The following is a 27,652-nucleotide window of genomic DNA, read 5'->3' as shown; positions in this document are numbered from 1 at the left end:
TATAATATTGAGGAAACTATATAAAATATGTGCTATATTAGGGCCGTGGAATTGTATATTGTCCAATTTGTAATTGATTTCCTTGAATTTCTTTTTCTATTCTTTCCCATAACTTAGGGGAATACTCTCACAATAAGTTCATGGTGATTGATTGATTGAGTTCGTATAGTATTTTGAGAATGTCAATACGATTTGCACCGACTACGAACTATTCTTTCCTGTGTTGCACTTTTTGGAAAATATAAGAAGCTCAATTCGCAAGAACAGAGGGCCAAATTGCCACAAGACTTTCAGTTGAGAAGGTAGTGAATAATGCTCCTTTTTTAGACGGGGCAAGAATTATGATATCACATCACTATGCTTATGCCAAGAAAAAGAAAAAACTAAGGCTACTGTTCTGTAGTCACAGCAATTATAGGGCTGCAACCTTTTGCATTGCCTCTTTTTCTAACACCGAATTTGCATGCTGCGCATCTTTGTCAAGACTTTTTTTCATATGTATACCTGAGCCTCACACTCACTTCCTAATTAATCTGATTATTATGGAACTGAATGACTTCACATGAGATTGAGCCGCTACCGACCTAACCATATCAGGACTTGTTCTGTTTAGCAGAATCAAGAGATTGCAAACCAGTAAACCTATAGAGGTGGACATGGCTAACAACTTTGGAGAAAAGAGAATATCGTATTCTCATTCACACAGAATCATAGTACATCCTTTTCCTATATGTACATCAATTACCAGAAGACTGAGAAGGAAAGATAATATATGACTAGCTAATTACAATGAATGGGAAAAGATACAAGGGAAGAATCAAGGAAATAAGAACACAATATCAATTGCCACTATATCCGGGATTGACTTCCCTAATACTCTCCCTCAAGTTGGAGCGTGAATATCATGAATGCCCAACTTGCCAAGAAGAAACCAAAAACGTTCCTTCCCAAGTGCCTTGGTGAATATATCTGCCAGTTGCAAACGAGTAGACACATGAGAAGCAAGAATGGTTTTTGACCGTAGATGCTCCCGAATAAAATGACAGTCGATTTCAATATGTTTTGTTCTCTCGTAAAAAACAGGGTTGGCAGCAATGTGTAGAGCAGCCTGACTATCACAGAATAATTGCACTGGCTCGGAGTGCTCGATCTTGAAAGACCAAAGCAAGCTTTTTAACCATAATATCTCACTTGTTACACTTGCCATAGAACAATATTCGGCTTCAGCAGATGATCTGGAAACCGTAGTTTGTTTCTTGGTTTTCCATGAAATGGGGCAACCCCCGAGAGTGATGAAATACCCGGTGAGAGAACGAAGAGTCATCAGGCAGCTAGCCCAATCCGAGTCGCAATAGGCCTATAAGTGAAGAGAAGAAGGTTGGAGAAGTATTCCTTGACCTGGCATTCCTTTAAGATATCGAAGTAATCGCATAGCTGCATCCCAATGTGGTTGTCTCGGATCTTGCATAAATTGAGATAAAATATGAACTGGATAGCACAACTCTGGTCGTGTGATAGTTAAATACACAAGACGTCCCACGAGGCGTCGATATTGTTCAGGATCAGAAAGCCGAGAACCCGCATCAAAAGATAACCGAAGCTGTTGCTCCATGGGAAACATAGCTGGTTTTGCTCCGAGCATTCCGGTTTGAGTTAAGATATCCAATGTGTATTTCTGTTGGCAAAGAAACATTGCTCCTCCTTTCCACGTACTTACATGAGGATTGTCATTGACCAAGTAACTTGCGGACCGAGCTCCATCTCTTTGTTGTTCCTCTGTCTTTGCTAGCTTCCATCCTTCCTGCTTTCTTCCTTGATAATTTGTGTCTTTCCTGCCAACATTGTTTCTCCTCTCACCCTTATCAGCAGGATAACCATTTAGTCGATAGCAATCTGTTCTCTCATGTCCATTCTTCCGACAATAAGAATAGGACATCAACCGATAACATTCAACTCGCTCATGGCCAATTTTCCCACAATGGCTACAGCTCTTCTTTCCTAGTCGGTCACTGCCCATTGCTACAAGGGCAGTACTTTCCAGGTTAATATCTCGATTCGTTGTGGCCATCTTTTGTCTTTCTTCTAAGATTAGCATATTGTAAACCTTGCCCATGGAAGGTAAAGGATCATATGTTAAAATTTGAGAACGTACAGTCCCAAACACTTCTGCATTCAACCCTATCAGGAACTAGTGAATCTTTTCTTCTTCTTTCTGCTTCACAAATTCAGTTACTGCATCACACATGCACTTTGGAATTGGAGAGTAATCATCCAACTCATCCCATAGGCCCTTCAAAGTTGTGTAGTATTTCCCAACTGTGAGTCCATCTTGTCGCAATACACTCAATTCAGCCTTGATCTGCTGAATTCTTGTTGCATTCCCTTGAAAAAAACGCTACTTCAGATCATCCCAGAGTGCTTTAGCCTCACTTGCATAAGCAACACTGGCATGTAGACTCGTATCTAACGAGTTAAAAATCCAAGCAACCACCGTAGCATTGCAAATCTTCCATGCTCCAAACTCCTCTGCCGTCTCTACTGGTCTCTGCAGGGTTCCATCAATGAAACCAAGCTTATTTTTGGCTTGTAAAGCGTTCAACATGGCCCTTGACCAAGTCAAATAGTTTGTGCCCGTGAGTTTGCAGGTCACGAGCACAGCTCCTGTGCCGTCTGCTGTGCTAAGGAAATAGGGCGAGGTGATATCAACCATCTTCCCTTTGCTGCTGCTCATTCTTACACTCTCTCTCACGGTTCTCAGAAATTCTTCTGCTCTGATACCATAGCAATTTTGGAGAAAAGAGAATATCGTATTCTCATTCACACAGAATCATAGTAGATCCTTTTCCTATATGTACATCAATTACCAGAAGACTAAGAAGGAAAGATAATATATGACTAGCTAATTAAAATGAATAGGAAAAGATACAAGGGAAGAACCAAGGAAATAAGAACACAATATCAATTGCCACTATATCCGGGATTGACTTCCCTAATAATTGCGACAGGTGACAGCAAAGCTAACAATGACCAGAAAAAAGTTGGAGAGGACCGAGGAAGGTTCATTAAAGGCGAATTCTGCGACCCTAAGTGAAATGGGAAAGCTCATTGTATTGCTACGTATATCATTGTTTAAACAGAAAAGTTGACTCAGAATTCTTTTGATGTTCAGATATCAAATTGGAAAACGCTATCATGTGAAATTTCCATGTACAGAGCACTCTACCTATACGGAGAATCGTTTATTCTTGGAAAGATGCCAAACTTTTTCTTGCATCGCTCTCGAAGCTCCGTTTTGTCTAAACCAAATATCTGCGTCTTTCTCCGGAGATATCATTCTTCTGCAGGGAAAAAAAAAAAAAGAGGATAAAAGTGCCCAACTGTTGGGCCGAGATAGATCAAATTATGCAGGAAACTTTGCGGCATCTCAAGCGGAGCTTCCTCCAAACCTCCGAGTTCATGAAAAGAGTATGCTTAAATCACAATTTTATCCATCTAGTCCCTTTGACTGTGGCATGGGAAAGGCTAATCTTCGTTTTCTGTGGCCAATTCGCCTAAACAACTGATAGGCCTTCCAAGGAATAAACTATATGAATTAATCCATTTATCTAAATTGCGCTGAAATGACAAATCTTTCTCCGGCGAATCAGAAAACAGAAAAAGCTCGTTCCCAATTCTACCGACCTTGCAGTTGAGTTTCACTAATCTCATTTGAACCGTACTCTCTTCCATTAATTACAATGCTGTTTCCATTAGGGAACCTTTCCATATAAAAGCCCGGTTCCTGAGGTTGAAGAAGTGTTGCACTCACACTGTCAAGCATTAGAAGCACAGAAGACATTGTAGGTCTATCTTCAGGGCGTTTCTGCACACACAGCAAACCGACTTGTATGCATCTCATAACTTCAGAAAATGGGAATGAATCCTCCATCCTTGCGTCTATCAGCTCATGTGCTTTCCCCTCGATCCATAATTTCCATGCCTGCATGTTGAAACATGTTAAAAGAAATTCCAGAGTACTTATCCAAAAAAAAAAAAAAAGGAAAGAAAGAAAAAGAAAATCAAATAGGAAAGCTTCTATATATGAAACAGGACTAAATTTTAAATAAGAAGCTTACATGACCGAGAAGATTGAAATGGTTGTCAGTATGGTGAAACTCTCTGTTCCTTTTGCCACTCACTATTTCGAGCAATAGCACTCCGAAGCTAAAGACGTCGGACTTTACCGAGAATAGCCCATCAACAGCATATTCCGGTGACATGTAGCCGCTGCATTTCAGTTGTGAAAACAAGATAATTACGTATTTTCCTTCTTAAAGGCTGATATGGATTTGGAGTATGCTGGAATAAGGAAGGTTGCATATCATTCTTTGATGACTTACTAAGTGCCGACTATTCGTTTGGTTTTCTCCAAGAGCTGATCTCCTGCAAAGGTCCTGGCCATGCCAAAATCCGATATTTTTGGGTTCATCTCACTGTCCAGCAACATGTTGCTAGCTTTGAGGTCCCTATGGATAATCGTCAATCTTGAATCTCGATGAAGATAAAGAAGTCCCCTAGCTATACCCACTATGATATTTAATCTCCTCCGCCATGCTAGACAACTTCCCCTTTTTGTACCTGGTAAGACATTTTGTAATCTTAGGGAGAGGATAACATATGCTAATTCTAATTGAATTGCGTATGGAATAGTACATACCGAATATAAAGGTGTCCAAGCTTCCGTTGGGCATGTACTCGTACACTAGCATCCTCTCTTCTCCTTCAATGCAACATCCCAAAAGTTTCACAAGGTTTCGATGTTGAAGTTTAGCAATCAGCATGACCTCATTTTTGAACTCATTGAGTCCCTGCCTAGAGGTTTCTGACAGTCTCTTCGCAGCAATTTCTTGCCCATTGGGGAGCTGACCCTGTTTATATTGAGATAAAATATCAGTATTAGTTAGATGAAAGATCAAACTAAGTGATATTGATGAATTTTGATACAGTACGTTTTAGAGAAGGATAAGAGATGACCTTGTAAACGGGACCAAAGCCTCCCTCCCCTATCTTATTGTAATGGGAAAAATTGTTAGTTGCTTGTGAAATCATGACCACATCGAATGTGGGTAACTCGAAATTCTCCTGTTCTCCAGCATGAACATTGAATCTTACTCCTGTTAAAATTAACACCTTTTTAGGAGCTAATATAATTTCTGGGCTTGCCATAGAACAGAGACTTCATAATTTTCTTAAGATATATAGCGATATAATGCAGTCTAGTCTAAGGGAAGACTGAGGTACCTTCGCCTTTTCTCCTTCTCCAAAAAGCCCATAAACAGAACATTGCAGAAGCGACAGATAGAACTACTGCCACAGCAAGCACCCACTTCCTTCTCTTGGAATTTCCTTCTATTAGAATAACTCGGAATGCAAAAGACGAATTCACTATCTTGAAGATACAGGCAGAATTTAATGGGGACAATTTTGCACGAGTAAATCAATTTTCCATATGGTTTACCTATCTCCGAGGCCATAACCCGAATGAAAAGATCCTCATTCCCATAATCGTTAATTTCCCTTATGTCAAGAAGATCACCAAACCAAAGCACACAACCTCTTCCACCTCTGCTGTCACTGGTACTCGCATAAGCAGTGCAAGTGCAATTCCTCAAGCACATTTGCTCACATTCCTGGATCAAGCTATTGATCATCTCGAACTGCAACAAATCAGGCAATTTCACCTTCTTCACTCGCTTAAAACCTTCTGGACCCGAACAGTTAAATGGGTTTTTCCTTGTACACCCCCCCGAGTACCACAGGTTGAGCGTGTCCGAGTCTTGGCCCGATTTCGGCACGTAGCCAGTGAGGCATTTGCAACTTTGCAGAGAATTCACCGTGACACAGACTGCATTAGGACCGCATTTTGCATACTCGTCACATGAATCACTTGGTAACTCATATAGAAGTGTCCAATTGAGTGCTTGGTTGTTCCACATGTAACGCTGGAGCTTGCCGGTGTAATTCATAACAAACCTCGTCAAAGTGTTCTGGTCATGGGGAACATATGAATAGTAAGCTTCCTGAGAATCATATACCAAAGTCGGTATAAAGACTAAGTTGTTAGTTGCTTGGATACTTCCAAAGTGAGGAATGCTCCTGTACCTGCTAAAATGTTCAAACATGAACAGATTGAAACATCACCGTAAATCGATGTTGCAAGACATTGCTCTTTATCAACCAAATCACTTCAACAAACTAATTAATCAATTTTAGCTGCTAAAATGTCACTATTAGCAACTAAAATATTTTTCAATCATACATATATTTTGTTGCCATGCCCTTTATCAACCGTAAATCGATGTTGCATGACATTGCTCTTTATCAACCAAATCACACAACAAACTAATTAATCAATTTTAGTTCCTAAAAAGACACTTTTAGCAAATAAAATATTTTCCAATCATACATATATTTCGTTGCCATGCCCTTTAACTACTGAGTTGTGGCAACTAATGTGCAACTAAGTTTTATTAGTTGTTATAGGTTATAGCAACTATATTTTATCTCTCAATAAAGTGAAAAATCTAGTTGTTAAAGAATTCATTTAGCAACTAATAAACTCTTTAGCAACTACAATTTCATTTGTTAAAGAACAAAATATAGTTGCTAAAGTTTATACCAATTAAAATAATTTGGTTGAATTTCAGTTGTAATAGCTTAGTAGCTAAAATAATTGGCAACTAAATATATGTATAGTTGAAATATATTTTTAGTTGTTAAATGCGACTTTTAACAACTAAAATTGATCATTTAGTTGCTAATAAACTACTTTTCTGTAGTGATGGTAAATAATGGATAAACTGGTTTCATCTAATTGGAATGGACATACAGATCGGCTAGTATCAGCTCATTTGTTTCCTATTTAATCATATAATTCAGTGGACAATCATCTTTCTTATATACCATTCTTGCAATTGTATCATCAAAACTTTTCCTATCAAACAGGAAATAATCGAAAAGAAAGTCGCCCTGCAATTATAGATGTGTCATAGTAATACCTTGTGGTGTTGCTCTCGAAAAGCCTAATCTGTGGAAATCCCCGGATGTCCATTCTGTACGAGAACCGTCCCGGAGAAGGATCCTCCATGCTCGTCCACGACCTAATATGCCGCTCCAACCCAACCTTGAAGTCCCATCCAAGTTTCATTTCCGCTAACAACATGTCAGTAGGATGATCGAAACTCTGCCAGAGATAACTTTCCGAGTTATCATATTTCAAAACCAAGTTCCCTGAATCAAGGAGCGTCGCAATTATGCTGCTCGAGGATAGATTCCCAGAATTTGACGACCAAACAGCTTCTCCGGAACTGTCTTCGATGGTTAGATTCCCCTGCTCGATCTTCAAACTACCCGGCGAGCCACCGAGGGGTTTATCTCTGTTTGCAACCCAAACGATCGTACTAGCTGGGATATTGTGGAACCAAATCCCGAGATAACGGTTGCTCGAGTTGTTTGTACTGAAGAATCCCAGCTGGAACTTTCCTCCGGCGGAGATTAACGTGTCACCCTCACTCATCGGCCGGGACTGGTTAAGTGAGTCCATAGATGCACAAAATTCTAGTAGCAACAGTGAAGCTAGAAACGACCAGAGTAGGGTGGACGACCGAAGAAATCTCATTTCATGTTCGAGATTGATTCGAACGGCTTCACAGTTGCATCAATTAATGACTCTATGAGTGCTGAATAAAACAGGGCATGCACTCGTAAAGATTGGCGTTCAAATGTCTGTCTCCTAACCTACTAAGAGCATCATTAAGACCGCTGATTGAGAAGTCAACTATTCTACGTATTTAATTATTTTAAAAATCAATGACCAGTCAAATTTGAGCTTCTTGAGATATGAGAAAATCAACTTGGCAGGAAAGGGACGCGTTGACTTTGACGTAAGGCGCCAAATAATCGATAGTGGCATAATAAGAAGATGAATGTCCCAATCCTAATAAGTATTGGCTCAGAATCAAAAGGTCACATTCGAGCCAAAAAAAGAAAAAAAAATTAAGAGGTCCCCAATTCTCATATTAGGAATTCAATTCCTAGTCGTCGACTGGAAGATTATCCAATTGTTATTCTCTTGTACCTGTTTGTCAACTTTTTATGAAATCACTATAGCAGATAAAGAAGGCATTAATGTGTTGAGAGTTGTCATCCCACATTGAAAAATATAAAAAGAAGTTTTATGGTATATAAGATATTTAGGTTCATCATCCTATCATCTTGATATTTTGGATTGGACATACGTCTAACAGCTTACTGGCTCAGTGCCAAGATGTCAAACTCAATAAAGTGTCCGTGACTAACAAAAGTCACCTATGTTTGTTTGAAATTTCTGCGGGTTTGTACTTATGTTTTTGTTTCTTTTTCTCGTCCTTTCGCCCTCAGATGTCATGTATCTGCAAGGTAGAAAAATCAAAGTGCCAATAGCTTACGGCTACTCGGTGGAAATTTCAACAAACCCTCTAATGACTGACAGCTTGATTACGCCCTGCTTAGGCATTTTATTTTTGGTTCGTATACAAAGTCACGTGGTACAAAGGATGCATAAGATACCTAGTCATTTCACGATATGTCTTGCCATCCCAATAGAGTTATCTGCTCCAGCCCGCTTTGCATAGATCGGCCGGGGCTTGGGCAAGCTAGTCTTCATTGATCATTTTGGGCTTGATTTTAGCCCATTCAGCTATACCCACATACCATTTGGTCCAAGCAATTCATAGGCCCTAACATCATGTGGAATTGCTTACGATTCTGAATATTCGACAAAGATGTACAACAAATATCTTAGTGAGGGGAAAGGCGTGGTTCAGCTCATTCTTGACAGGAGAAATTTCACCTTAATCAACAGATAGCACGCAAATTCTAACCTCATGCTCAACACTGGTCCGACCCACAATTCATCAATTAGAACCCAAATACATAAAATTCATGGGTATTAGTACATTCTTGAAAAAAAAATCAAAATCAAAATCACTTTCTGGCCCCAGTTTCTCCAAGCAATTTCAATTTATCAACTGACATAAATGCAATGTAAATACATAAACCAGACCGTGAAGCCAGTGTGTTGAGAACACTTCATGATTTCATTCGAAAAAAGAAAACCATGGATATGGGATTCTTCTCTGCCGATAAAGATATTATCCGGATCTACCGGCCTTCTAGTAGAGTTAAACTAATCTCAGTCGAAGTGTACTCCGTTCCTTCCATTATGGTGTTCGCTCCGTCACGGGCCCTTTCCATGTAACATAGCCCGGTTTCTTGGGCTGAAGAAGTCTTGCACTCTCGCTGTCCAACATCAGGAGGACGGAAGACATGGTCGGTCTATCTTCGGGGAATTTTTGCATGCACAATAGCCCAAATTGTAAGTATCTCATTACTTAAGAAATCGGGAAAAAATCCTCCATCCCTTTTTTTTTTGGCTAACTTAGGGTGTCCGGGCTTCGCCCGACTAATCTCCGAGGCTCTGTGAACCCCTTGACAGCACACGGAAAGGCTAATCACTCCAAAGGCGCTCTGGTGGCACCAAGGGGTTTCGAATTCGGGATCGAAGAATCCTCCATCCTTGCATCTATTAGCTTATATGCTTTCCCCTTGACCCATAGTTTCCATGCCTACAATTAGTTGTGACATGTGAAAGAAACTTTCAGTTGTAGAGCTTCTAATTTTAGAGGAAAAACTCTAAATAAGAAGCTTACGTGCCTGAGAGTATTAATACTATGGTCGGGATGATGGAAGTCTCTGTTCCTCTGGCCGCTCACCATTTCGAGCACTAACACTCCAAAGCTGAAGACGGCGGACTTTATTGAGAGCAACCCATCTACGGCATATTCCGATGATATGTAGCCACTGCAATTGAATCACGAAAAAGAAGATATTTACGTATTTTCACTTTTGAAAGCTCGTAAAATGGCAAATATGAATTTGTCATTTGAAGTAGCTATGAAGGAGGGTTGATAGAATTTCTTTGATGACGTTCTAAGTGCCAACTATCATTCTGGTCTTCTCTAAGAATTGATCTTCTCCAAAGGTCCTAACCATGCCAAAATCAGATATTTTTGGGTTCATATTGCTGTTCAACAGCAAATTGCTAGCTTTGAGGTCCCTGTGGATAATCCTCAATCTTGAATCTTGATGAAGATAAAGAAGTCCTCTTGTCACACCAATGATGATACTTAATCTCATTTTCCACACAAAAGTTGCTCTTGTAACTGGTGAATCAATTCCTGAATTTAGATTATAATCACCACAGTATTTCAAGTTAAAAATGTGAACAGAATCGTACCAACCAAATATAAAGGAGTCCAGGTTCCCATTAGGCACGTACTCATACACTAGCATCCTTTCTTCTCCTTCAATGCAATATCCCAAAGTTTCACGAGGTTTTGGTGCTGAAATTTTGAAATCAGCATGACCTCGTTTTTGAACTGATTGAGGCCTTGCCTTGAAGTCTCTGACCGTTTCTTGACAGCAATTTCTAGCCCACTCGGAAGCTGACCCTATTTAAGTCGACAAGAATCTCTCGGTACTAGTTAGACCAAGGGATCATTTCGATACGTTTTAGAGAAGGATAAGAGATGACCTTGTAAACAGGACCAAAGCTTCCTTCCCTTATCTCACTAGAATAGGAGAAACTGTCAGTTGCTATTGATACTGGGGCCGAATCGAACGTGGGTAATTCGAAATTATACTCTTCTCCAGCATGAACATCGAATCTTACGCCAGTTAAAATGATCAATTTAAGGAGCTAAATTTAATTTCCTGGTTGCCATAGATGTTAGAATAGAGACATATGATTTTCTTGAGATAGACAATCGATTTACCCGAGCCTGTCAAAGGGAAGACTGAGGTGCCTTGGCCTTTTCTTCTTCACCAAGCGGCTCAGAAACAGAACATTGCCGACTAGACTGATAGAACCACTGCCACAGCAACCACCCACTTCCTCCTGATGGAACATTCTTCTGTCAAAATAACTCAAGATGTAGAAAAAGAAATGAATTATCTTGAAGATTATATACGAATTTTATGACCAACGTGAATTGATTCAAGGGGTTTGACGTTTGTTCCGCTTAAGTAAAGTCTCGGTTCGAGTAATTTGGAATGCAGAAAATCCATGCTGGGAGAGTTTTAACCCTTAGTGGGTCGATCCGGCTCGATCGGATTAGTAAGAGTCCAATTGGATTTCTGGATACTAGGGTTCATACCGAAAAAAAGGAAAAAAAAAAGAAATTTACGAGGACAATTAAGCATGAGCAAATCAATTCACTTCATAGGTTACCTAGCTCCCAAGCCATAACCCCAATGAAAAGATCTTCATTCCCATAACCATCATATCCCCTTATGTCAAGGATATCTCCGAACCAAAACAGACAGCCTCCCTTGTCTATGGTGTTTGGTACTTGCATAAGCAGCACAAGTACAATTCCCCAAGCACATCTGCGCACACTCCTTGAGTCTCATGCTACTATTTATCTCAAACTTCAACAAATCGGGCAACTTCATCCGCTTCATCAGCATAAAGCCTGCAGGACCCGAACAATTAAAGACATCGTAACTACACAAATTTATATTCGCATATAGAACTAAACGTGATCTCTTATATGATTTTGTGGCCATATACATAGCATTCACCAAGTTATTCCATCCTCCTGAAAATTGTCTCATGAAAGTAAAAAAACCCTCGTTATCACAATGTTGTCCGAGACTGCTTTGCGGGATCCAATGGTCAATCCCTCCCCAAGTCCCTTAACTCACTAGCAAAAAACCATTCCAACCCTCATGCCATTGGATCACTTCAGTTGGAAAAGCTAAACTGTCAAGCTGAAAGAAATTTTGGCTAGTTAATTTTAATAGTAATAATAAAGAAATATAACATAAAAATTTTGAAAAATATTATTACTGGTTTATCTACAGGGATCATTACGATAGCAGGCTGCCGGTTGATAGTTGCTATTAGTGCGGCCTTGCAGTCATGTAGGTACCAAGAAGACCAGTCTTGAATCGAGTATATGTAGGAATGCTATAAATACGAGAAAGTAGCAAAATCAGATGAAAGACATTATTTTATACTAGGAATAATTCGAACTTATTTGGTCATATTTATTTAGCAAAATGTTAACACGCATACCATACTCGTCATGTTAAACAGATGCTCAACTTGTGGCACACCTTCTCCCGCAAATGGGTACACGCTGAGGGGACGAATCTCGGTTAAGTAGTATAAATCAAAACGACATTGGCCCACTTTTTTGTCGGTTATATATTCACTTATGTGGCTTTTCATTGCCACCGAAGCCACAAAGGACTATCAAAATTGATTCTTTTCTGTCGATAAGCCCCAATTGCATCATCCGAGCGGAACACTTCCTCTGGATGACCGTCTTGCTAATAATGTTCGTGGGTGGCTGATCATCGGTAATGTCTTACTAGGATAATAGGACACTCCGACGACCATACAATCTATATAATACCTCGATGGCACTGACAAAATCAAATGTGGAACAAGCACCTGTTACAAAATAAAAGAATTAAAATAAACTTAATTAAATAGATGTAAAAAAATATTTTGAGCTAGTTCTAATAGCACCGAATTTCGGTGCATTTTGTCAATTTTATAGTAAACTAATCGTGGAACTCATGTGTTGCACGGGTTAGAACGTGAACTCTTTCTTTTTGTCAAACTCTTTCTTTTTGTCAATTTCATGTACTATATGAGTGTTTTAAATTATTATAAATCGTAATTTATAATCAATAAAAATATAATATATTATATAATAAGTACTTATTGGAAGTTTGCCACCGTTAGCAGTAATGAATTATAGATTCTATGATCAACCCATTGTCTCGCTTTCGCAGCAAAACACCGTCAATGATGTGGCCCACCTCTAGCTTTATGAGAATGACCCAGCGGTAGCTCTAGGATATGCTCGTTGTGCAGTAATTCTTCCGCGCAGTGAGTACCCTTACGGTGGTAAATCGCATCAGGGCAGCAATCACATAATTTGAGTATAGCAAATAACTACACAAATTCGAAATCTCCTATAGAACTGAACGACCACTATTGGATTTTGCGAATTTCCACAATTGAAAACATTACCCGAGAAATTGCATAGCAGTTGGCTTTATTTGCACCCATATGACGATGTGACATTCACACTTTTTCTATCTTTAATTCCTTTCTTAAAGTTATATTCCTTTCTGAACGTCTTGAACTCAACAAGAAAATTAGAAGAAATTCATCTCACTACTAAAAAAAAGCATGGATAACATGCTACCACATTTCCCATCTTCCCACCTACGCACTTGACATTGAATTCCATTAGTCTTAGATGGGTCTACTCCAGTATCGGCTTCCCAAGGACGAGTTATCTCAGCAGTGGGGAGATCTCTCCAAGAAGAAACAAGACCGTGTTATGAAGTCAATAGGATATCCATCGTCCTCAATTGAAGTGGAAATCGATTAGCCCCTGATAGGCGTGTTAGTCAATTGTTGGGATCCCAACAAGACAGTGTTTGTTGTCGTAATACACGAACTCATGCCAACCCTAGAGCAGTATACTCAACTCTTGTTCGCTTCCTCTTGGGAGAAAGGATTGGTTGTCCCAACTCTGGATAGTTCCCATGAGCAGATTGCTTATAGGTTGACAGGAATTAAACGTGACCAGATAGATGGGATTTTCCAGAAAAACAACGGTCCTATCTTTTTTCTAAATGATTTTCAAAATCTCTTCGCGAATAAAAAAGGAAAGGCAACAGAATGGGCATGCCACCAATCTTACGCTAATGCTTTCATAGTCGTATTATTCAGGACTTACCTATCCACCAAGAGCAAGACTTCGGTTTACGCAGCTGTAAGCTACATCTCCCATCCAGAGGTCGGTGGCAATTGCTATATCATGACTCTGATTGCTGAAACGACCAGCTCACTAGCATACGCTAAGAGTCATGGTCGAGGGATACTAGTCGGACCCAGACTTTTTTACGATTGTGATTTTTAAGTCACCTTCACGAAGTAGGAGCATTTTTTATGTAATTTTTCTTATCCCAAACGAGAATCGTATTTTGAACCTACAGGAAAAGGTTCGAATCAAACTACTCTCTATTGAAGCTAAGGAGTGGAAATCTAAGCTTGCATCTTTAAAAGCTCGTGATGTCATATGTATGGCAAGCTTGATGGTTTTCTATGACACATGCCTTCTTAGATGTGAAAATTTCAAGGGCATTCTACTACTCGGCTACACTTGTCGGTCAGTCTTTTTTACCTTCCCTGGCATGTCGCCAATATAAAGGACTGCAAGCCATTACTCTCAGTGTCTGGTGGTCGCTCCTCCTATAAAATAACTCTTTCCACATATGGATACAAATTAAGGGGATAAACTCCCGTATGATAAGAATATAGAAGACCTTTGTCTAGGAAGTTCATGTCATCCAAATAAGAGCAATGGGGTCACAACATCGACTACATCATGCTGTGATAGAGGGACAAATAAGCAACCCTACAATCGATGAAAGGACACCAGCAAGAATAAAAGCACTCTGCTATCTAATAGGGCTAAGTATCCTAAGTCGATCGAAACACAATATTCTGTTTCATACTCTCTATATGTTTCAGTTTGTTACTGCTTTTTTATTCTTTTATTATTACAGATAGTAGTATCGAGTTTTTTTTATAAATTGTACGGTCAAATTATTGTCTACCTATCGCAACAAAACATCATAATTACAGAAATTTGAATTCTCACAGATAAATAAACCAAATCTCTTCTTTGATTTTGCTGCTTTCCTGTACACTAGTTACCCCAAGAGTAAAAGGCACCCTCATATCTAACACAGCTAAGTATCCCTGGTCGGTCTAAACACATAATGTTATTTCATACTTTTTATATCTTTTTAATGTGTTACTTTTTTTATTCTTTTACTATTTTGTGGTGAATACTTACTGGTAATAATATAAAAATTTAGAAAATATTATTATTAGTGATGCCTCCTTTCTATTTCAATGGATTTGACAAATATGTGCTCAACTTGTGTTTGAACGAAGTCTAGCTTAAGCTCTGTACAGTAGTAATCTATCGTTTTGGATGAACATGATTTGTAGTTTGTTGTAATTTCATTGCAACAGCAGCAGCTTCCGTGATTGAACCCTTTTTTTTTTTGGCGCAGGCAGGGTAATGGGCTTGCCAAGCCCTGCCCATAGAAGGGCACAAGCCACGTCAGGCTTGGGGCCTGAGGCTGCACGCCAGGCCCGGGCATTGAAATACCCGCCCCGACCTGGCCCATGGCCACTCCTCGGAGAACAACAAGATGGAGATCATTAGGAGAAGGGAAGAGACTTGACAGATCCAATCATTAGTGGTAATCAGTCCAGTTTTTGAAGAGGCGTTGATTTGGTTTGATTACGGAGAAGAAAGTTTGGCGTGCAGGGAGACAGCTTTTTTATTTTCGGTATGTACCCTAATATTCTAAGTCCCAATGGGCTCACGATTAATCCAATCGAGTCTGATCGGTGCACGAAGGGATAAGCCTTTCCCAGCATGAATTTTCTCCATTCATAAGACTTGAACCAAATATATTATTTAAGAGGAATTAGCACCAAACTGCTTGAACCAATCCATGTTGGTGGAGATAGCTTTCATCGGCAGACTTCCGAACGGGGCTTTCTACGCGATAAAAGATAATGGGGTAAAGCAAAACGCAAAAAAAAAAAAAAAGGTTTGTTGCAGTGCATGAGAGATTCTCAAGAGATTTTCTTCTTTATCAAATCAAAGATTCTAAAAAGATTGATGAGGACTCAGTTACATTACATATCAATTTTGGTTAAACAAAGAAAATTGATGTACTGAATAAATAAATAGAAAAGGAATTATCAAGAGAGGGAATAGTGCAGAAGTGCACATCTCACTAGTGATCAAGAAGTCTCAAGTTCGATACCCAGTGAGACTATCTGTGCCTCTTTATTAGATATTTAGGATTTTCATTTCAATGTACTAAGTCCATGTGCCTCATTTGTAATCGAAAAAAAAAGGAAAGGAATTACAAATAACCTTAAAATGTAAAAAAAAAATATAAAATGGGTAATTTAAAAAAAAATCATCCTTTTGTAAAATTTTCGTTATGTTAAAAGGGCTTGAACCAATTTTCAATCCAAGTTTGACTAAACACCAAATTTCAAAACCTTTGGACTGACAACTGTAGGGCTTAACCCTCGAGAGAAATCGGGGAGCCCTTCCAGAAATTCTCAACGGCCAGGGGCAAGGCCCCGGCCGAAGAGGGGGTTTGGAAATAGTTTTCAACCAGCAATAGACGCGCCTCGGTTAGAACCTCACTAGCTGCGTCATTGCCCCAAGCGCAAAGATGAAAACGAATTGGAGAGCTTGCTTCAATTTTATGCTGACATGGCTCTCTCTCAACCTTATCAACGGTCGGTGTGGGAAATTGAATTGCGTTCATAGAGTCCTCCACTGTGGGCCTTTAATGGAAATTGTTCCCGCGGGCTTAATATATGATAAGAGAATTCTTACTGGCCCATAATCTTGAATACTCCGATACTTTGATCACCTTTTTGGTGCAATCACCGCTCGAATATCGACTTGCCCTAACCACGAAATGCTTCCGGTAGATATTTTGATCATTTCCGGATCTTCTCCAGTAGATGATCAGTTAATTGGTTTGATAACATTTTTTGTTAGCTGAAAATGTTTTCTATTGACAGTGAAATTTTGCTGAACTACAATAACTATAAAGGGCAGAAAGTATTTTTCGGGAAAATGGTGCAACATGAAATGCTATTTGATGTAGTCGAGGTCAGAGAACCGTGGTAAAGAACTGAGGTGCGGTTGTAGGTTTCATTATACTAGATCTATGAGTCTATTCGTGCCTCTTTAACAAATACTTTGATCCCCTTACTAATTATTTTTCCGATTGCATAGGGGAGGATCACGAGTCTATTTCAATGAAAGAAATCCGAATAACTAAATAATGGGGCACATGTAGTTCCATACGAGTATTGAATCTGAAACTTCTCAGTTACCGAATGATAGTATGTACAACTGCGCTAATTATAATATTGTATATTTGTTTAAAGCGTGTCCTTTATATTTCTTAATATTTTCATAATTCAATTTTTAATCTTTTTCGCATGGATTTGGTAATTAAATTTATATGTAATAGAGGGAGAGTATTCCATCCTTTTAAACTCAATAAGTTGTGTCGGTTCTAAGGTGAGTAAACCTATGCCATTTTAAATTTTTATAGTTGTAAATTTGTAATGTTCAGTTTGTGAGCATTGCTAACTGAAGATATTTTACTCAAGAAGTTGCATATGAATGATACGAAAGCGAAAAATACGACAACTTAAAATTAATTGACGATACATATTATCTCTGTAATGTTTTTATAAATGTATTTTTACATGTAAATCAACTTATTTATTTTTAGTTTCGGTAAGGTATATCATAGTTTTATATGAATAATAAAATTTACCAATTGATTTTAATGGTCGATTAAGCAATTCATAATTATGAATTTGTTACGCTTAAACTAATCGATAAGATAATGGATAAGTTTTATGTACACCCCTTGCTCTTTAATAGAATATCGCTTAACATCCCTTGTTTTGGTAAATATGATACCTCGCCTCCTCTTGCATAAGTGGCAACTTTATGTGACGCCACGAGAATATATCTCATGCTATTGGCTCAGAAAATATTTTATATTTAAAATTTGAAAAATAATACTGACAATTAAAAAAAAATGGAAAAAGAAACACGTTGAGAGAGAGGAAGGTCCAAGTGGTGCATCATGGAAGGCCACCTCCCCCGCATGCAAAGCTCGCCCGGGGCAGTGGCAACACCGCCCCCTGCTATTTGTCCTTCCTCTCCCTCAATGTGTGTGTGTTTTTTTCCCCCCTAAACAAATTTCTAGATTTTTTAATATTTTCCGTGTTATTTTTAAATTAAAATATCTCTTTAGCAGGATTATTCTCGTGAAAAAACATAAAATGTAATATTTTAAAGGATTAAATTGTACCGGTGGTCCAAAAAATTTCATGAATATTTCAGGTTGGTCTAAAATATTTTTTGGTAACTTATTGCTACAAAAAGTTTCAAAACCGTTTCAATGTAATGCATTCCGTCAATTGCTCCTGACGCCGTTAACATTTTGCTGACGTGACGCGTCCTATGTGTTACTTTTGTTACGTGGAACCAATCATAGTGCGCTACGTCATTTAAGATGACATAAAATCTAAAAAAGTCCAATAAAGATATTGAAAATAATAAGAAATACTAAAAAATACTAAAAATATAGAAAAAAAAATTATTTTTAAAAATTTTTAAAAGTTTTTAAAAATAATTCAAAATTTAAATTTAAAAATATTTTTAATTTAAAATTTAAAATTATAAAAATTATTTTAAGTTTAATATAAAAATAATAAAAAATATTTAAAATTTTAAATTAAAAGTTTAAAATTATTTTTAAAATTTTTTAAAATTTCAAAAATAACTTTTTATTATTTTTCTAAATTTTAACTATTTTTTGTTTTTTTAATTATTTTTTGTATATTGATTGGACTTTTTCAAATTTTATGTTATCTTAAATGACGTAGAGCACTACGATTGGTTTCACGTAACAAAAGTGATACATAGGACGCGCCACGTCAGCAAAATGTTAACGGCGTCAGGGGCAATTGACGGAATGCACTACATTGAAACGGTTTTGAAACTTTTGTACTTTTTGTACCAACAAGTTACCAAAAAAATATTTTGGACCAACTTAAAATATTCATGAAACTTTTTGGACCATCGGTGCAATTAATCATATTTTAAAAGCAGTGGAAGTATCAGTATTCTATAAACTATGTATTCTATAAACTATTTAATGCTAGATATAATTAATTTTTTCTAATCGAGTCAAGATTTTGTATATATTTCCTATCATTTTAGTAGAGTATACAATGTATTGCAAAAATCAAAAATATTTCACACGCATTACGCGTAGATCCACTGATAAATATTTATGGCTAATGAGAATTCAAAGGATACAATAAGTGTTATTGATGAAAATCGAACATAAAAACCTCGAGAATCACAGTTTCAGAATGCACACATTGTATTGAAACTCCTTTTCCATTCAAGTCAAAATTTAAATCCCACACAAGCATGTCCCTCAAAGTTAGATGTCATGTAAATCGTGAGCTACAGCTAACGATTTACATGAAGTAATCAATAAGCATTAATTAATGAAAATGGATATCATCCTTCCATGTAATTATAATTATTCATGTGATTAACACCCATTCCATTATATATATATATATATATATATGAGGCTACTTGTCTCTATGAGTGTTACCCTCAATACCTTCCATTATATATATATACCTCCAAAAGGAGGATATCCTGAAAATCTCCGATTGGCAGTCAGCATTAATACCATCAAATTCAAGTAATAAAATGATATTTCTAAAATCAGAAATGATGCTTTCTCCGAAGTGTGTCTGCATAGAACAGGGCTCCGACACACTCATTGCCAATAAATGCCACTCACTTTTAGTAAAATAACAGGAGTGCCCCCTTGAGTGTTCGGGGTGGGCAAAAATATCATAATTCTTCTAAAATTCAATGTCATTAACTTAATTAAAAACAAACTACGTCATATATAAACATGGATTTCTTTGTCAAGTTTGAATAGTTAGGAGTACCCTAAAACTCTAAAATTCAAAAAATAAAAAAATAAAAAACTCAAAACGGAGTTTCTTTAATTAAGTCACTGAATCTCTAGTCACATTTTGTTTCTGTGAGACGTCCACTGCTTGTACGTACACTTGACTGCATCTCCAGCTCGAAAAGATAACAATAACAGAGCCAGCAGTTACTTGACCTCAACTTCCTATTTATTTTTTCTTACAGCAACAATCGGTCCATGTCGCTCCACAATTGCAGCAGAATCTGAAGTTACACCTGCAAATTGCAGTCAAAATCGAGGTTCATTAATTTATATACATATAAAATAAAATCAGTTTAGTCGGACTAGCTATGGATCGGATCCTTTGCTATCTCCTCAGTCAAGTACAAATTGCAATTGGAACGCTACCCGTTTTTATATTGCAACTATATATATATATATATATATATATATATATATATATATACACGTATCAAGGGAAACCATCCTAAGCTATCAATGAGCACGAGCTTCCCACGATTCATTTAACGGACCAACAGTTGCATTCTGATCTGTTAGATAGGCTTAGAGTAGTAGTACCTGCATTTCATGTGACAGCGACCCGACTTTCTCTCCAAGTAGAAGTTGCATCTAGGGCACCTCCGTCCCTTTATCTCATGCTCTGTAGAAGTGTGGTGCTCATCCTTAGTCAGCTTCCTCAATCTGTTGCACTCTCCTCCCTCGTGCCATGGCATGCGACACTGAGTGCAGAACATCCTGTGGCAGTACGGGCACTCCGACCGTCGAATAAGCTCTTCAGTGTCGTTGACCAACATCACTGAGCAGTCCCTGCATTTCAGATATTTTCTTATAAGAATGTATGCTATCCTGGAAATCCTTTTAACGACTTAGAGTATGGATTAGTCGGCATCATCAAGCATCTGAGGACAGGCTGCGCACCCAAGAAATTTCATGTGCATGCAGAACAATATAAAAGACAGTACAGGACGTCATAAGTTGAGCCTCGCTGACTAATATGTTAATCGAACAGCCCAAAACGGCTCTCAAGTGGTTGTTATGGAGTTTTTCCGGTGGAGAGTGTGTTTTCCATGATTTGGCCTTAGTACTCATCCACTTTTATGACTGTTGATGTTATAAGGCGTGGCGTGATGATGCATTCTAATTCAATGTCATGGTGATTCAGATTGACAGCGAACCAAACGAAGATATACGAATGATGAACCGTGAATGGTTTGGAAGCACATAATCCGCATTGGTGGGAAAGAAAATAAAAACAGAATATCATGGAACTGTCATATAAAAATAGACATCATCTGGGGTGACTAATTACCGGAATGGACAGTAGTACTTCTGGTGTTCGGGGATTGTAGCCTCACACAGCAACTTTTCCCAATGGGACAGAACCTCCGATGGAAGAATCCTTCCACAACTATCAATCTCCACCACATTCTTACATCCATTGCCAGGGCAGCAGACCGTCTCTAAGTTCTCTTTGATCTTGTTGGAGACGTGCTTTATTATGCAGATGGAGCAGAAGGAGTGGGAGCATGCCGTGCTTACAATAAACATCTCATCTGCCTCTTTCTCCTCCATACAGATTCTGCAGAAGCTATCTGATGGTCCCCTAGAGTCGGTACTGCCATCCGTCAATTTCGTGCTTTGTTGGCCTGCGGTTTGCAATCCATCCTTGCCCCGTTTCAAAGTGTGCAGCTCCCAGGAACTTTCTTCTGCCTTGCGCTTGTTCCTACACTCACGCTTTATATGAGAAACTTGATTGTCATTGCGCTTGGCAGCATGTTGTCCCAAGTGGAGCTTGGAATCCGAGTCAGGATCTGAAAAGGATAACCTGCCATAGGAATCTAAAGATGACTCGGAGCCAGTACCTGAAGGGGATAAATCGGAATAGGGATGTGACGACGGTGACTCGGAGTTGGTATCAGAGTTGAGATGGGAATATGAAGAGGACGAGTTGGAAGACCGATACAAATTGGAATCTGAATACGGTGACCAGGGATAAAAGCCGGAGTCGGAATAGTGATCAGAATAGGAATCTGATGACGGGGACACAGGGTCGGAGCCAGAGTCAAAATTGGGACTTAAGGAGGACGAGTCAGAATAGCCACGGGAATAGGAATCTAAAGACGACGATTCGGACCCGGACTCGGACTCAGAGTCCGAATCGGAATATGGAGAGGACGAATTGAAGTTGCGAACGGAGACGGCTCGTCCGGATTTCTTCATGTTTATCCTTACTATCGACACGGCTGATGGGCTGTCCGTTCTTCTGTTCCCCTCTTTATCTCCATAGCCAGTGTATATGTATATAATAGTTCAAAGACCAACACGGTTCCATGATATGATTGGGAGATAACAATATCTCTTTTGTAACCGAAAAAATGAAATATCTCTTTAAAGATTACGAAAAACAGAAAATAAAGCACGGTAATCATGATATCATAGAAAATCTGCGGAAATAACAGAGATTTGAAGGATTCTAGTGCAATTTTTCTGATGGACTTGTTTCATTAAAAAATGTGAAGTTGACGATTTTGTGGCCGTAGGATACGTACTTTCCATACCATAAATAGTTTCAGACGAGATGTTATCAAAATATTAATTGCAATTTGACTCCAATTTCCATTATATCTCAAGATGATATCTATTCAATTCTTCATTATTATATTATATATATTATATATCTGTTAAATTAATCAAAATTATATTAAAATCTTTCAAGGAAAAGAAGGAAACTATATTAAATTCAAATAAAAAGAAAAAGAAAACGAAAAGCAATAGAAGGTGATGGTCCGGGGAAACTAAGGTTTCCTTTATGTAGTAATAATATCTATATATATGTAGATATATCCATGTAAAAAAATCAATATATAGCAATTGAATAGAATAGGTATACAAACGCAACTTATGCGGGTGAATAGAAAATATTTTTATGATAAAATTATTTGATGTATACAAAAGCTGAATAACTTTTTAAGAAAATGTTTAATTTTGTTCGCAAAATCGAGAACATCTTTTTACCATTGAAGTAGAATTTTGACTTTATTATGCAATTTTTAGTATAATAATAATAATAGTTTGTCACAATTTCAATAATAATTGGTCAAAAGTCGTTCGTAATAAAAAACAAAAATTAAAAATCGTGAGAATTTAGAGTGGTTTTCAATATATTGATTTAGAAGTCAAAATAATATTCCTACAATTCGCTATTCTTTCTGTTTTTGTATATGATAATTTATTGATTAAGCATGAAATTTCACTGGCCAGATCCAAACAGGTATGGCTTGGTTGCTTTCAGTTTACGGTACGATTGCCAATTCTGCAGCACCACGGAGTACTGTGTTTCCATATGATAATGTTTCAGATTTTTTTTTTCCCTTTTTATAACATGCGGTCTAGATCAGAAGTGTTAGCGAAAAGATACTTGAAGCACTGAGCTCTAACTGATATAATACGCAATGTGAATACGTCGTGGTCGCCTGAGACTTCTATAGCAACCTATTAGTTCATCCACAAGTAGAGCAACGATCAGGATTGCTCTCAACATCCGAAACTAACAGTCTGAAAGGCATATAAGTTAAGAAATTCCGCAAAAGACCAACGCTGGCAGAACAGTATCCCAATTTCTCCACGATTCGACTGGCATTCTTTGTAGCAGAACTTTGATCCAGGCCCAACACGATTAGTCCCCGGCGCAACCTCCATGACTTTGACTCCATGCTGATCCACATCCATAGCAGAACTCAAACTTGCACCTGTAAATTGAGTACAATTCATAAATGGATCACTTGATCTTCGAGAAAATGTTGTTCTTTTGTCAATCTTGATTCTCAGGTTCGGGAGACAAACACAAACCAAGCAGTTAAGACCAATAATATTACAAGGGATTGATGGATATAAACCTGCAGATTATGTGCGGGCAACCCTGAGTCCTTTCCACAAAGAACTTGCACTTCGGGCACCTTCCCCAGTTCTTCTCCCTGGCAAGCTTCCTCAGGAAGAGATCGTCACTCCCTCTCTCGTCCTCGTTCAGCGCTTGGAATTCCATGCACGCTACTCCTGCGTGCCACGGCACATGGCACTGGGCACAAAACAGCCTGTGGCAGTGTGGGCACTCGCTCTGCTCTATCACCTTTTCAGAGTCATTCACTAGCATCGCCGAGCAATCTCTGCAATTAAGGGTGGTGTTAATCGCCAGGCACATCTATCTCTTTCATTGGGTGTTTCTAGATCCACCAGTGCTGTTGCCAACGTCATTCTAAAATTTGAGCTTTCTGGGAAAATTGTGCTAAGAGCTTTCTCGGAAAGGACTCTTGTGTGGATCAAGCCCATTGTTGCATCCTAGATCATAAGGGATGGTCTCACGGGGCTTTACGAGCGAGGAAGGAATAATAGAAAATGTGGGTGAAGGACTTCTATCTTTGTGTAACTGGAAAACAATTTGAAACAAAGCAAAGAAAAGAAAAAGAGGAGATCACGAAAATCGTGCCACCCATGGGCATCAACTACACAAATCAGCGAGACTCTCATATATAACCACCGTGAAGTAATACTATATCGACTATTAGGTGAAGCTATCAGGAAAAATCGCACAGCACCAGTTACGATAGAATATATAAGCTCGAGTAAGATCACAGAATCTCGAGGGGATCACTAGTAAATTGTACCAACAGCACAAATTTGAGTCATGGGTTACCTGAAGGGGCAGTAGAACTTGTGATCTTCGAGGATCAAAGCCTCGCACAGTGCCTTTCCCCAGGCATCCAGAACATCCTTCGGGAGAATACCTACACAAACTTTATACTCAACTTTATGTTTACAGTCAAGCCCGGGGCATGGGACAGTCACTTGGTTATCTGCGACTCTGGTCTTGACATGCTTCGCTATGCAGACCGAGCAGAATGAATGGACACACTTCTTGTTGATTCTCATCATCTCACAAGTCTGCTTCTTCTCTGCACAGATTTCGCACTGAATTATCCTCCTCCGGTAACTCCTCGTCCGTGATGACCCTGAAAAACCATATGTACGCTGTAAGAAGTCACCGAAAAATATTCCGACTTGACTGATTTGGTTAATGTCATTATGATGGTACCTCCACAAAAATCAGGGAATGGACCCAAAGGATTTCGAATTTAGCAAAATCAATCATAAATATTCATCATGGACTCGGCTACACACACGCGCGACCTTCGATCGCTACAAACCTATGTAGGTAATCGTGCCAACGGTAGGACCAGGGCTTGGCTTCACTTTTGGGACCAGGTCGAGTTCCTTCTTGACCTGCTTCAAACTCGAGGAACCTGTAATAGGGGCCTTGGTCTGCTTCGACCTCGAGGAATCCGCATTTTGGGAACGATTCCCAGCACCGGTGCTGTTAGACCGGTGTCCGGCGGACATAGCACGAGATGTGATCTCGCGAATGCATCTTATTGATATTAGGAAGTTCTTTCGGTCCATTTCCTTCTTGGTAAACGCCGATATGGTCGACAAAGTCATCTTGCGATTTTTCATTTACTCTCAATTTGACGGCCATTTGATGATCTTTAATTAAAGCAATGCCCGGGAATTCGATCGTTCCAAGATATGGCGATGAAATAACCTTCTCATTGATTTATGTGTGTGTATATATATATATATATATATATATATGAACAGACGCTCACCCGCAGCAGCAGCAGCTCCGCTGACACCTTCTTTGGCAAGGAAATGCAGAGGTGTCGCTTTACCGCTGATTCGAGACCGAGAATGCCCGGCACTCGAGTTTGTTGCTGGAGGGCTGATCGGGGAGAAGAAGGCAGAGGAATGTACGAACCGTGCGTCCATTAACGTCGCAGCAGGGCCGGTCGCTTTCCCCTCTTCCGGATCGGCAAAGAGAGCAGAGATGTGGGAGTCTTCGTCGTCGTGAACTTGAAGGAAATAGCGATCGGGCAGACTGAGAGAAGCAGCTCAGTGTTGGAAAGGGGTGTTGAATTGTTTTTACTATGGAGGAGAAGGGAATAACTTCGCGCGGAAGGAGAGAGGTTTGATTGGCGGACTTTAATGGGCAGAGTCCTCATTTCCCTTCATCGAGGGGTCATTGAATGAGACTTTTTATTCCCCACGTCAGGAAATAAAAGTAAAACAAAGGATTAAAAGCAAAATATATATGAAGGATATGAGATTATGAAAAGATTCTCTTTTTTTCTTCAATTACATATATCTTCTTCTGGTGACTAATTACCTTAATGGACAGTAGTACTTCTGGTGATCGGGGATTGTAGCCTCGCACGGCAACCTTTCCCCATAGGACAGAACTTCCGGTGGAAGAATCCTTCTGCAACTATCAATCTCCACCACATTTACATCCATTTCCGGGGCAGCAGACCGCCTCTAAGCTCTCTTTGATCTTGTCGGAGACGTGCTTTATTATGCAGATGGAGCAGAAGGAGTGGGAGAATGCAAATGTGACGACGATGACTCGGAATTGATATCAGAGTTGAGATGGGAATATGAAGAGGACGAGTTGGAAGAGCGATACAAATTGGAATCTGAATACAGTGACCAGGGGTAAAAGCCAGAGTCGGAATAGGAATCTGATGTCGGGGACACGGGGTCGGGGTCGGAGTCACTGTCCAAATGGGGACTTAAGGAGGACGAGTCAGAATAGCCACTGGAATAGGAATCTAAAGAGGACGACCTGGACTCAAGAGTCCGAATCGGAATATGAAGAGGACGAATTGAAGTAGAGAACGGAGACGGCTCGTCCGGGTTTCTTCATATTTATCCTTGCTATCGACACGACAGATGGGCTGTCCCTCCTTCTGTTCCTCTCTTTTATCTCCATAACCGTGTATATGTATATAATAGTTCAAAGACGGAAACATTGCACGTCTACCCAACGTTTATACGTTATCTTAGTTTTATTTCAATGTTATTTTTTTATTCAAAGACCGATACAAATGTTTCCCTGATATGATGGCAATATCTTCGATTCTAGTTAGATAATAATATCTCTTTTGTAACTGAAAAGATAAAATATATCTTTAAAGATTATGAAAAACAGGAAATAAAGCACGATAATCTGGATATCATAAAAATCTGCGGAAAAAAACAGAGATTTGAAGGATTCTAGTGCAATTTTTCTGATGGACTTGTTTCATTAATTAGTTTTTCTTGGAAAGTGAAGTTGACGATTTTGTGACCGCAGGATACGTACTTTCCATACCACAAATAGTTTCAGACGAGACGTTATCAAAATATTAATTGCAATTTGACTCCAATTTTCCATTATATCTCAAGATGATATCTATTCAATTCTTCATTATTAAATTATATATATATTATATATATGTTAAATTAGTCAAAATTATATTAAAATCTTTCAAGGAAAAGAAGGAAATTATATTAAATTCAAATAAAAAGAAGAGAAAACTAAAAGCAATAGAAGGTGATGGTCCGGGGAAACTAAGGTTTCCTTTATGAAGTAATAATATATATATATATATATATGTATGTAGATATATCCATGTAAAAAAATTAACATATAGCAATCGAATCGACTAGGCATACAAACACAATTTTGGCCGTTGAATAGAAATTTTTTTATGGTAAAATTATTTGATGTATCCAGAATCTCAATAACTTTTTAAGAAAACGTTTAATATTCGTTTGCAAAATTGAGAACATTTTTTTACCATTGAAGTAGAATTTTGACGTTTATTATGCAATTTTTAATATAATAATAATAGTTTGTTACAATTTCAATAATAATTGGTCAAAAATCGTTCATAATAAAAAACTAAAATTAAAAGTTTTGAGAATTTAGAGTGATTTTCAATATTTTGATTTAGAAGTCAAAATAATATTCCTTCAATTCGCTATTCTTTCTGTTTTTGTAAATGATAATTTATTGATTAAGCATGAAATTTCACTGGCCAGATCC

At 38.4% G+C, this 27,652-nt stretch overlaps 3 protein-coding genes, 1 non-coding gene and 1 pseudogene across 9 annotated transcripts; all 5 read right to left on the bottom strand.

Annotated features, from left to right (window-relative positions):
- Window positions 1-668: 668 nt before the first annotated feature.
- Window positions 669-7,785, bottom strand: LOC116204596 (G-type lectin S-receptor-like serine/threonine-protein kinase SD1-1). 5 transcript variants are annotated; one of them, XR_004156375.1, is made up of 10 exons: window positions 7,038-7,785; window positions 5,498-6,144; window positions 5,281-5,388; window positions 5,014-5,153; window positions 4,697-4,907; window positions 4,380-4,617; window positions 4,116-4,266; window positions 3,809-3,979; window positions 3,224-3,338; window positions 669-2,845 (listed from the first exon to the last, which is right to left on the bottom strand). XR_004156375.1 is itself a non-coding variant. In XM_031536754.1 (9 exons), exons 1-9 carry the CDS (start codon window positions 7,655-7,657, stop codon window positions 3,297-3,299), a joined length of 2,328 nt encoding a protein of 775 aa, XP_031392614.1. In that variant the 5' UTR covers window positions 7,658-7,785; the 3' UTR covers window positions 2,870-3,296. The 5 variants fall into 5 exon arrangements, 4 of the variants coding, with proteins under 4 accessions (XP_031392614.1, XP_031392612.1, XP_031392613.1 ...); XM_031536754.1 differs by lacking the exon at window positions 669-2,845 and having other exon boundaries at window positions 2,870-3,338; XM_031536752.1 differs by lacking the exons at window positions 669-2,845; window positions 3,224-3,338 and having other exon boundaries at window positions 3,414-3,979.
- Window positions 7,786-9,530: 1,745 nt separating this feature from the next.
- Window positions 9,531-12,169, bottom strand: LOC116204282 (annotated as a pseudogene).
- Window positions 12,170-16,224: 4,055 nt separating this feature from the next.
- On the bottom strand, window positions 16,225-16,385 carry LOC116206461. The gene has a single exon (XR_004156694.1). It is a non-coding gene; the product is annotated as a U4 spliceosomal RNA (small nuclear RNA).
- A 3,376-nt stretch (window positions 16,386-19,761) lies between these two features.
- Window positions 19,762-21,954, bottom strand: LOC116204281 (probable E3 ubiquitin-protein ligase ARI1). The gene is made up of 3 exons (XM_031536357.1): window positions 21,044-21,954; window positions 20,293-20,541; window positions 19,762-19,988 (listed from the first exon to the last, which is right to left on the bottom strand). Exons 1-3 carry the CDS (start codon window positions 21,952-21,954, stop codon window positions 19,922-19,924), a joined length of 1,227 nt encoding a protein of 408 aa, XP_031392217.1. The 3' UTR covers window positions 19,762-19,921.
- A 1,183-nt stretch (window positions 21,955-23,137) lies between these two features.
- LOC116204618 (probable E3 ubiquitin-protein ligase RNF217) lies at window positions 23,138-26,448 on the bottom strand. 2 transcript variants are annotated; one of them, XM_031536791.1, is made up of 5 exons: window positions 25,952-26,448; window positions 25,395-25,791; window positions 24,425-24,740; window positions 23,631-23,897; window positions 23,138-23,483 (listed from the first exon to the last, which is right to left on the bottom strand). In XM_031536791.1, exons 2-5 carry the CDS (start codon window positions 25,552-25,554, stop codon window positions 23,411-23,413), a joined length of 816 nt encoding a protein of 271 aa, XP_031392651.1. In that variant the 5' UTR covers window positions 25,555-25,791; window positions 25,952-26,448; the 3' UTR covers window positions 23,138-23,410. The 2 variants fall into 2 exon arrangements, with proteins under 2 accessions (XP_031392651.1, XP_031392652.1); XM_031536792.1 differs by lacking the exon at window positions 25,952-26,448 and having other exon boundaries at window positions 25,395-25,820.
- Window positions 26,449-27,652: the final 1,204 nt, after the last annotated feature.

The sequence above is a fragment of the Punica granatum genome, chromosome 4 (genome assembly GCF_007655135.1).
Source record: "Punica granatum isolate Tunisia-2019 chromosome 4, ASM765513v2, whole genome shotgun sequence".
NCBI lineage: Eukaryota > Viridiplantae > Streptophyta > Magnoliopsida > Myrtales > Lythraceae > Punica > Punica granatum.
This window is presented reverse-complemented; position numbering and strand designations above follow the sequence as displayed.

Coding starts and splice junctions, on each gene's coding strand:
- LOC116204596 (XM_031536752.1), bottom strand. CDS start 7,657: ATGAGATTTCTTCGGTCGTCCACCCTACTCTGGTCGTTTCTAGCTTCA. Junction 5,154..5,280: donor GAGAAGGAGAAAAGGCGAAG/GTACCTCAGTCT, acceptor TAATTTTAACAG/GAGTAAGATTCAATGTTCAT. Junction 4,618..4,696: donor CTTGGACACCTTTATATTCG/GTATGTACTATT, acceptor ATGTCTTACCAG/GTACAAAAAGGGGAAGTTGT.
- LOC116204281 (XM_031536357.1), bottom strand. CDS start 21,954: ATGAAGAAATCCGGACGAGCCGTCTCCGTTCGCAACTTCAATTCGTCC. Junction 20,542..21,043: donor AAGTACTACTGTCCATTCCG/GTAATTAGTCAC, acceptor TCTGAAATGCAG/GGACTGCTCAGTGATGTTGG. Junction 19,989..20,292: donor CGCTGTCACATGAAATGCAG/GTACTACTACTC, acceptor TGCAATTTGCAG/GTGTAACTTCAGATTCTGCT.
- LOC116204618 (XM_031536791.1), bottom strand. CDS start 25,554: ATGGACGCACGGTTCGTACATTCCTCTGCCTTCTTCTCCCCGATCAGC. Junction 24,741..25,394: donor CGGAGCTGCTGCTGCTGCGG/GTGAGCGTCTGT, acceptor ATGGTTTTTCAG/GGTCATCACGGACGAGGAGT. Junction 23,898..24,424: donor AAGTTCTACTGCCCCTTCAG/GTAACCCATGAC, acceptor CCTTAATTGCAG/AGATTGCTCGGCGATGCTAG.